At 38.1% G+C, this 9,887-nt stretch overlaps 1 protein-coding gene across 3 annotated transcripts; it reads left to right on the top strand.

The window, feature by feature from the left end:
• The first annotated feature begins 1,124 nt into the window (after window positions 1-1,124).
• Window positions 1,125-6,938, top strand: LOC104247607 (cyprosin-like). Of its 3 annotated transcripts, XM_070167812.1 has the most exons (15): window positions 1,280-1,333; window positions 2,402-2,437; window positions 2,546-2,909; window positions 2,993-3,053; window positions 3,210-3,304; window positions 3,398-3,510; window positions 3,619-3,787; window positions 3,926-3,965; window positions 4,484-4,548; window positions 4,664-4,777; window positions 4,848-4,912; window positions 5,408-5,561; window positions 5,647-5,766; window positions 6,437-6,525; window positions 6,717-6,938. In XM_070167812.1, exons 3-15 carry the CDS (start codon window positions 2,559-2,561, stop codon window positions 6,799-6,801), a joined length of 1,521 nt encoding a protein of 506 aa, XP_070023913.1. In that variant the 5' UTR covers window positions 1,280-1,333; window positions 2,402-2,437; window positions 2,546-2,558; the 3' UTR covers window positions 6,802-6,938. The 3 variants fall into 3 exon arrangements, with proteins under 3 accessions (XP_070023915.1, XP_009801963.1, XP_070023913.1); XM_070167814.1 differs by lacking the exons at window positions 1,280-1,333; window positions 2,402-2,437 and adding an exon at window positions 1,125-1,249; XM_009803661.2 differs by lacking the exon at window positions 2,402-2,437 and having other exon boundaries at window positions 1,175-1,333.
• Window positions 6,939-9,887: the final 2,949 nt, after the last annotated feature.

Here is a 9,887-nt window from a genome sequence, read left to right as displayed (position 1 = left end):
CTGGGTTGGCCTGGCTAATTTAGTTTTTTTTTTTGGGGTGGGGGGGGGGGGGCTATTTGGTTATTATTTTGGGAAATGGGTCCCGGTTCGTTACCCCCTTTTTGTTCTCGTTCTTCTTCTAGGCCCGCTTTCCTTTTCATGCTGGTACTAGGCTTTTCCTTTGTGGGTTGGCCTTGGGTGTTTTGATTATTCATGGGCCTGTTATTATTTTTTGAACCTTAGATTGAGTTTGAATCCTGCGCTAGGTTAGTTTTTAAAGCATATTTGAAGGTTTGGGTGTCAAGAAACTTACCGGAGATGGCGTCGAACATCCTAACCCGTATTCCGTCTGATTGTTTGGTTGTTTTGTTGTTCCTGGTTGGAATTACAGTTGGTCGTTCTTGGGTGGGTGGTCCTTGCTTGCGCCTTCTTGGGAAGGAAACAATTTTCCATTCCCCTTCTTCATCGTTACTTTCTTTCGAGTTGGAGCAACTTAGGCTATCGTTTGAAGGTGATGGTGGTGCCTGTTTTTGCTGTTGAGAACATCTTTTTATGGTGTGACCTAGTCTTCCACACCCTGTGCATAATATGTTTTCTCCTTCGTAGACGATTTGATGTTTGTGGTCTCCTATGGTGACGTAGGTTGCAACTGGTGTTTCCAAAGAAACTTGGACATAGATTGTGGCATACCTGCTAATACATTCTATTTTTCTCAAAATAACTAATCTATTTAATGCCAAAATGAAATTAAAAGGACAAAAGAAAAGGGAGAGGTGCGGCATCCTTGCATACACGTCAACAAAGCTAAGCATCGCTTATTTCTTTCACCATACAATGCTTTACCTCATGAGTCATGACTGATCTTTGACCACCAAAAACAATTTTTTTTAAAATTCACAAGATGTAAAAAAGGAGAATTCATCGAATTATGAGGCTCTTGTAAGTTTTTTTTTTCCCTGCATGACGTTGAATTAAAAAGTAAAAAAAAAAAAAAGGATTATGTAGCTGAACTAAAAGGATATGTAAATTCAACGTGCAAATGAGAAATATTTGCAAAAGAAATTTTTCTTTTTTTCTTTTTTTCTTTTTGAAGGTAAGGGATTTATAATTATTTATTTATTCCTTCTCATTCCAAATCCAAACACATGGAAATAATGTTTAATTTACGTGCCAAACAGTACGTGGTCCTCTCTTTGTAGTTTGTACTCCATTGGCTATTTTGTTGGCCAGTAGCGTATTGACAAATAGCAGTATCCATTCTCCATAAGTAGTAAGTACTCTTCTCCATACCTGTTAGTTGCTGCTTTCTACACTCTAAAAGCTTCTCCTACATCTCTGGGATTTCATTTTTAAGGTTTGACCTTTTTTAATCCTTATTTATCTTCATGTTTTTGGTTTTCATTTAGCTATGTTTAAGGGTTATTATCAGCAAGTGATTTTCTAGTTCGATCATGATTTTTTTTTTGTTGTGTGTGTGTGTGTGTTTGTAGTGGATAAGTTCTGTTACTTAACTTGTTTGTACTTCTACTTAGTTCAGACTGAATAATCATCTCTTGTTTAGCAGCTTAACTTCTTCTTTCTTTAATTTTGTTGAGAGTTTAGTTGCTTGACTTGCTTCTTTTGTACCCATGTTGTCAATTTCTGTTTTTTTCCCATTTCTTTTCATCCTTGTTCTTGACCTACAAAGTTCTTTTTCTCTTCTTCTTTTTTTTTTTTTTGGGGGGTGGGGGGTGGGGGGTGGGGGGAGTTGGGGGCTGGGAGAGTTGATGTTGAATTTCTGATAGCTTGTTTCCTATTATACTTTTGAAACTTGTGAAAGAGGATTCTTTTACTTTTTTTTCCCCAAAAAAATATAGAGGAAGAAGGAAGAAGGGTATTTTCTAGTATTTCTTAAGCTGGGTTGAGGTAGAGCTGCAAATTGTTATTTTTAAAAAGAAAAATGAATTTCTGGGTAAAGGAGGCATTTTTTTGTGATATATTAAGGCTTCATTTGGAAAAAAATGCAAGATTCTGCACTAGCTTCTAACTTTAGCTTCTTAAATAGTGTATAAACGTGAAAATTGATGCAGGGGCTTCCAATTAACTTCAAAAGAAAATTATCTGGGGTATATGAAGTTTTCCACTTTGTATGCCGTGTGAGTATTATGTGGGAATATTGGATGTGCATAGAATTACTAAAAATCAATAAGAAAGAAGTTAGTTCATTATCAATACATCATTCTGTAAACTGGTCATCTTAATTAGGGAAAATCTTGTGATTCTCAAGATATGGTATAGAAATATATGTGCTTGATCTTTTCTCTTTAACAAGAGAGTGATATCTGCAAAAATCTGACATACATATATGTGTGAACACATTTCACTGGTTTTATTTCTGCATCTTTATTGAAGTATTTTCTTTTCTATGGTGGTTTTACTCGAGATTTCTCTTCTGTTAAGACGAGATCATCCCCTTTTAGTAAGTAGAAAATCCCTGTGTATTGTTGTCTTCATATCTTGCTGTCTACTCTTTGATAAGGTTTGATTTCTGTCAACTAAGCTAAGATTGAAAGTTCCGGTTGTGCAGGAACTCCGCGAATATGGAAAGTAAACATCTTTGGCTTTCTCTCCTTTTATGGGTCATCGCGTGCTCTGTACTTTCTGCTTCCTGTGAAAATTTGCTTAGAGTTGGTTTGAAGAAGCAACCCCTGGACGTTAATAGCATAAATGCTGCAAGAGTAGCCAGACAACAAGACAGATATGGGAAGAATATGAATGGCATAGAAAAGAAATTGGGTGACTCAGATTTGGATATAGTCTCCTTAAAGAACTACTTGGATGCCCAATACTATGGAGAGATTGGTGTTGGTTCACCTCCTCAGAAATTCAAAGTTATCTTTGATACAGGGAGTTCTAACCTCTGGGTTCCATCATCAAGATGCTATTTCTCTGTAAGTTGTGCTCTTTTTCGTTAAGTTATTTATCCCTTCACTGGTTTATCAGAACCTTTTCCATAAATTTGAAATGGTTTCAGATTGCATGCTGGATCCACTCCAAGTACAAGGCGGGCAAGTCCAGTACATATACAAGAAATGGTGATCATCATGTTTCTTTGTAACTAAGTACCTTTGTTTTTTATTCATATTTATTGTTTACCAAGAATTTTTAATTAATTCAAGTTGCAGTTCCAGCTATCATGTGGCTTTTCCTTTAATGGTTCTGATTGTATTTTGCTATTTGTTATGATCTAGGGGAATCTTGTTCAATCCGCTATGGAACTGGATCAATATCTGGCCATTTCAGTCAAGACAATGTTCAAGTTGGTGATCTCGTAGTTAAAGATCAGGTGAATTCTTTTTTGGCAACTGGTTTCTCAACATATCATAATATGACCCTTTCTGGTTTTCCGATTGATGACAATTCTACATCAATTTTTCAGGTGTTTATTGAGGCGACGAGAGAACCAAGCATTACATTTATAATTGCAAAGTTTGATGGTATACTAGGGCTTGGTTTCCAGGAAATTTCTGTTGGAAATGCTACACCTGTCTGGTATTTCTCTTCACCTTAGGCGTTCAGTTCATTTGTACCATTTCTTTCTTGTTTCATCTTCTTCTCAGCTTATGGAATCTGCTTGTCTTACTTCTGATCTATTTTCAGGTACAATATGATGGGGCAAGGTCTTGTGAAAGAGCCGGTCTTCTCTTTCTGGATTAACCGTGATGCAACTGCAAAAGAGGGGGGTGAACTTGTTTTTGGTGGAGTTGATTCAAATCACTTCAAGGGTAATCATACATATGTTCCTTTGACTCAGAAGGGCTACTGGCAGGTACTTGAAAGTTTTCCTTTTTTGGCTCTTTTCTCCTACATAACTGCATGCTAGTTTTTGGAGGTTGGTGGTGGGAGCTAAAAGCAGTTCATTTGGTTATGCTATCCTTCATCTATTCTTTTCCTTTTACCTTTTCAGTTTAATATGGGAGATTTCCTTATCGGGAACGCATCAACAGGTGAGTCTGGCTGCCAACACATGATTTCCTTCAATTTCAGATGTTGAGAAACATGTATTTCCCGTTTAATCACCTGTAATCATCTAAACAACTGCTAATAGAGAGTAGCATCTCACATGCAAGATTGGATATTTCCCTCAGTTTGTATATTGGAAAGTATATATTGCCCACTCAGTCATCTACTGCAATACATGTGGAAAGTTTCCTAATATGCAATAAAGCATCTGTTTCTTTCTAGCTCTGTAGCTTTTAAGGTAGGTAGTTATTGTTATCCAGTTTTCATGAGATACACAGATCATTCTCAAAAAAGAAAAAAAAAAGAGTTATACACAGACATGTAGAGATATATGTAATCGGCAGTAATCATACCCCCCCCCCCCCCGAAACCCTCACTAGGCCACAAACATTCTATCATTCTTAAATGAGGTATATCATCTATATTTAAAGGAAAATTTACAGGACTCTTATCCAGAGAATGAGTAATTTAAATTCTGGCCATCTTGCCTTTTCCATTTCAGGTGTTTGTGCGGGTGGTTGTGCTGCTATTGTGGATTCTGGAACATCTCTTCTTGCTGGTCCAACAGTATGTTCTATCCTCTTTATTTTACTCATCTGATTCCTGTAAGAATTTTGGACTGTTGGACTTTCTCTTTATTTCAAACAATACTTGAAAATTACTTTTAACAAATCAACTCCAGACTGTCGTGACACAAATCAACCATGCCATTGGAGCGGAAGGAGTAGTTAGCATGGAATGTAAAACTATCGTTTCCCAGTATGGAGAGATGATCTGGAATTTACTAGTATCAGGGGTATGTTCTCTTTCCCTCTTATTCTTAATTTCACATTTCAATGTGCATAAGATGTTATTGTAATTTGCAGGTGAAACCTGATCAAGTTTGTTCACAAGCAGGTCTATGTTATTTTAGTGGAGCTCAACATGTCAGGTATCACCTCCCCTTTGTTTTTATTTGCTCTTCTTGTGACACCGCACTTGACTTGACGTGTCATTGAAGCTCATATCATTGAGGAGTCCTTAGCAAAGTTGTTTAGGAGATAAAATTACTTCCCATATTTGAAAGTTGCTGTTATGGCTTCGAATCCAAAAGAAGAAAAAGAGTACTGCGAAATTGTTGCAGATGCCAATTTAACAAGAGATTTCAGAGTTCTTGAATTATTTATTGAGGCACTCAATGTCTTGTCTGATTTCCACATTGTCTCTGTTCAATTTTTTGAATACTGTACAATATCTGTTTGGCCTGAAAGGTGGCACTTGCGGCTCTTTGTATTTGCAATCCAACAGGATTATCTTCTTTAGTACAATCAGTATAAAGTTTTGAGAATGCTGTTTTACTGTTTAGGCTCCATATTAACTGTTTAGTCTTTTAGTTGCTATGTCAAATGTGATTTCACTAATTTTTTTTTAACCAAATTCCTTGCAGCTCTAATATCAGATCTGTAGTTGAAAGGGAAACTGAAGGAAGTTCTGTTGGTGAAGCACCATTGTGCACTGCCTGTGAGATGGCAGTTGTTTGGATGCAGAACCAGCTCAAACAGAAGGAAACAAAGGAGAGAGTACTAGAATATGTGAATCAGGTAAATGTCACAACTTAATCTGCTGTTAGAAACCAATAAGTAGTACATCACATCATCCTAATATCAAAGCTTTGGCGTTATACAGCTTTGTGAGAAATTGCCAAGTCCAATGGGAGAATCTGTAATCGACTGCAGTATGATCTCAGCCATGCCAAATATTACATTCACTATTAAAGATAAAGCTTATGTGCTCACTCCAGAACAGGTTGCATTCCTCTTGCTTTCAGTTTATGTTCTTACATTGAGTACTCGAGTACATCAACATGCACATCTGTGGTATCCAACCTAAATATTACACCCCATTTTAGTCATGAGTTTCAGTGAATTCGAAAGCAACTAGAGAATTGAAGTTCTGGCCTATCAAAACACACTCACACACATATCAAAAAAAAAAAAGAAAAAAGCACCAATTTGCTTAAATGCTACTAGTAATTATACCCTCAACTCTGAAGATACAAAAAAGAAATATTCTAATATGATGATGGATATGCTAGCAATAACACATTGGAATATGAGTCAAAGAGAGTTGAAAATGTAACGGAATGCTTCAGAGAACAAGATTGCAAATAGGAGAGAAACAAGAACCTGTATTTTTGTTTTACCGGAATAAGACAATTGGGTTCATCCCAAAAGCATGTAACATAAATTTTCAGGATAGGCTTGAACCAGGAACATGAGTGAAACTACTGAAAAACTAGAGAGACTTCACCACCCTAACACGAGGCGACTCCATCTAAGACATGAAATTAATTGAGCAACTATTTTCTTATGGTAAAATAAATAAGCAACTTTACGAGACATATATGATCTTGCTCTGTAACTTTGGTATGAAATGCCTTTAATACACTTTGTTAACCAAAACCTTTTGTTAACAGTACATTCTTAAAATTGGAGAAGGGATTACTACAATTTGCATGAGTGGATTTGCTGCTTTGGATGTGCCACCACCTCGTGGTCCTCTTTGGTAAGTTATCCCTGCACTTACAGGCATCAAAGAGTGAATGCGGACTACTCCCATACTAATACATTACTCTAAGAAAAGATACAGAACTGTGTTAGTAAAAACAAATACAACACTTTCCACTACGTTTTCATGTAGCTATATGTGCTACTCCTATCCTAAAGTGATATTCATACCTGCATATGTACTTGCAGGATTCTCGGAGATGTATTCATGGGGGTATATCACACTGTATTTGACTATGGTAATTCCCGACTGGGTTTTGCTGAAGCCGTGTAATATCCTTTCTTTGTAATTACTTGCCACTAGTTACTTCATAGAATGATGGAAGTATTGTAAAGAGATGAATGATAGTGCTATGTTATTGTGTTGTATCTGACCGTAATATGGCATACTAATCTTCTTTCTGTTGACTACTTCAAGTGCTACTTACTGACTGTTGTGCATGTCTAAATACTATATGCTTAGTAGCATTAGCTTGACTTGCTCCAATGACAAGTAGAGTCGATAAGACGCTATACATAATTCTTCCCTTGTTTCAATTTCGAACAAGTGGTGCAAGGGATTAGTTGATGTTTTGAACAATTTGGCCTAAAAAGATGGAACTATATATTCTGTTCTCCTATCAGGATATGATATACTGATGGTACCTCATCGCAAGTATACTCCAAACTGTCTACTGTTTGGAGTTCAAAGAATAATACTTTGAATAGATTATTAAGTCGAATGTGGTATGAGAATGTTTGTATAATTGTTTGAAATCATAGGTTTAAGTTTTTTGGGATGGACCAACTAAGAAAGCAGATTAATAACTTCCAAACTATTCTCACTAACTTAAACTTTAAATACTTGTTTTTTCAACGTCGACCAAATATCGTATAAACGCTTGCGATATCTGGGATGAAACATACAACAGCTATGCAAAATGTCAAGGACCGGTACAAATTCTACTGGAGACAAGTTCTTGTGAAACTGAAACAAGGGAGAGCAATCAATTAAATGACATTTGACAACATTCATTGAGCAATTGTTTGCTCTAATCCCTCTTTATAGGATTTGTATACGGTCAAAATCGAGGAGTATAATTTTGGAGTCTTAAATCGGGCTATAGGCTCGAGTCCGGGAGACTCGAGGTGTGGGGCAGATCAAGTTAAGGGACACCTACCTCGAGGAAGCTGGTTAAAGGCCTGACACGGCCTGCATCGAGGACAGCATAATCTCGAAGTCAATCAAGAAAGAGCGGGAATTTCTCAAGGACACGTGGATCTGGGCATTAATTATAGAATAAGGGTTGTACGAAATAGTACAGGTCCGTATTAGACCGTTATACACTTGTACCAATAGGATTCTTTACCTTTATGAGCAAGGTACTATATTGGGGTTTTCTCCTCCTATATAAATGGGACCCCAATCATTTTGTAAGCATAAGATAATTCACAGCAATAGAAAATTCTTATTCTTTTCTTGTTTAACGTGCTCAGCAATTACTCTTCAGCTTTATTGCCTTTACTTTATTGTTCATACTTTTTTCGGTCTTAGTTGACCTCGAGGTCCTTGGATAGACGAGCTCGAGGCCCCTACTATATCGACAACATTGATTTGGTTCATTATTTCTTCTTATTTAAGCTCAATATTACTTGTTTAATCACTAGTATTAAAATATATCACATATCTTTAAAACTACAAACCATCTTTAATTATTACTTACGTTTTTCGAGATAAACAGTTTGGCGCCCACCGTGGGGCTAAAGATAATAGTGACTATTTTAGTGCTAGTTTTCTGATAACACACGTTATTCTTCACACTTTTTCTTGTCAAAGATTTTTTGATTTCAAGTCAAAATATGTCTAGCACACAAAATGCACCTGCTCATGACATTGAAGGACCAGGAGAAAACAACGGCATTGGGCTCGGTGTACCACCTGTAAACCCTGAGGGAGTGCCAAACGTGGAGCCAGTTGATATCAGCTCCCACGACGCTCTAAACACGGAAGAGGGCATACACCCTGTAAGGAATGGACGCAGGGAAGTCCAGGCTGGAGGCCAGGAAACACGAGGACCGGAAGAAGGAGGAGTCAGCCTCCAAGTAATATTAGAGATGTTGCAAGCTCAGCAGGTTTCCATCGCTCAGCTTCAGAGTCAGAACATGACTCCTAACACCACCGAACCAGTAAACACATAGCACGAACCTGTGCTTGAAAGGCCCGATGAAAGCGGCACGGGGACTGACCCCAAAATCATGAAAATGCTCGAGGAACTGACTAAAAGAATCGAGTCAGGAGAAAAGGGGATAGAAGACAACGATAAAAATTTGAAAACTTACAACTCCCGGGTAGACCAGATACCGGGAGAACCTCCAGTTTTGAAGGGCCTAGATGCCAAAAAATTCATACAAAAACCCTTCCCCTCGAATGCGGCTCCGATGCCCATTCCCAAGAAGTTTTGCATGCCCAATATACCAAAGTACAATGGAACAACTGACCCTAATGAACGTATTACATCATACGTTTGTGGAATCAAAGGGAGTGACTTTAACGATGATGAAATTGAGTCAGTATTGTTAAAGAAGTTTGGGGAAACACTATTAAAAGGAGATATGATCTGGTATCATAACTTAGCTCCTAACTCTATTGATTCGTTTGCTATGTTGGCGGATGCCTTCGTGAAAGCACACATCGGGGCCATAAATGTGACCACAAGAAAATCGGATGTGTTCAAGATAAAGCAAAGGGACGACGAAATGCTAAGAGAGTTCATGTCCCGGTTTAAGATGGAAAGGATGGAACTACCGCCAGTCTTCGATGACTGTGCAGTTCAGGCTTTTATGCAAGGTTTGAATGAAAGAAGCTCGATAGAGTCTCGATGGCTAAAGTAAAACTTGATCGAGTACCCAGCTGTGATATGGCCAGATGTGCACAATCGGTATTAGTCAAAAATCAAGGTCGAGGATGACCAGTTGGGAGCCCCCTCGGGCTCAGTTCACCCAAACAGGTTCGCAACCAAGCCCCCAAGGGACACAGACCGGGGATCAAGATTCAATAAGGAAAGGTATCAACCGTACGTCGAAGACAGAAGGAACATTTCAAGGCATAATGCACCCCGGAGTGATCGAAGAGTAGATCGAGGCCAAATCTCCTAGGGATTCATGGGAAAAATCGGGTCCGACAGGCGCTCGGGACCAGTGGAGGCCCCCAAGATATCAGAATACAACTTCAGTGTCGACGCCTCAAGTATTGTCTTGGCCATTGGCAAAATTAAAGACTCTAGATGGACCAAACCCATATAGATAGATCCTTCCAAGAGAAACACTAACGTAATTTAAGTACCATGGTACTCACGGGCATAAGCCCGAGGATTGCAGACA

The sequence above is a fragment of the Nicotiana sylvestris genome, chromosome 1 (genome assembly GCF_000393655.2).
Source record: "Nicotiana sylvestris chromosome 1, ASM39365v2, whole genome shotgun sequence".
Lineage (NCBI taxonomy): Eukaryota > Viridiplantae > Streptophyta > Magnoliopsida > Solanales > Solanaceae > Nicotiana > Nicotiana sylvestris.
The sequence above is the reverse complement of the archived record's forward strand: the minus strand, read 5'-3'. Positions and strand labels throughout refer to the sequence as shown.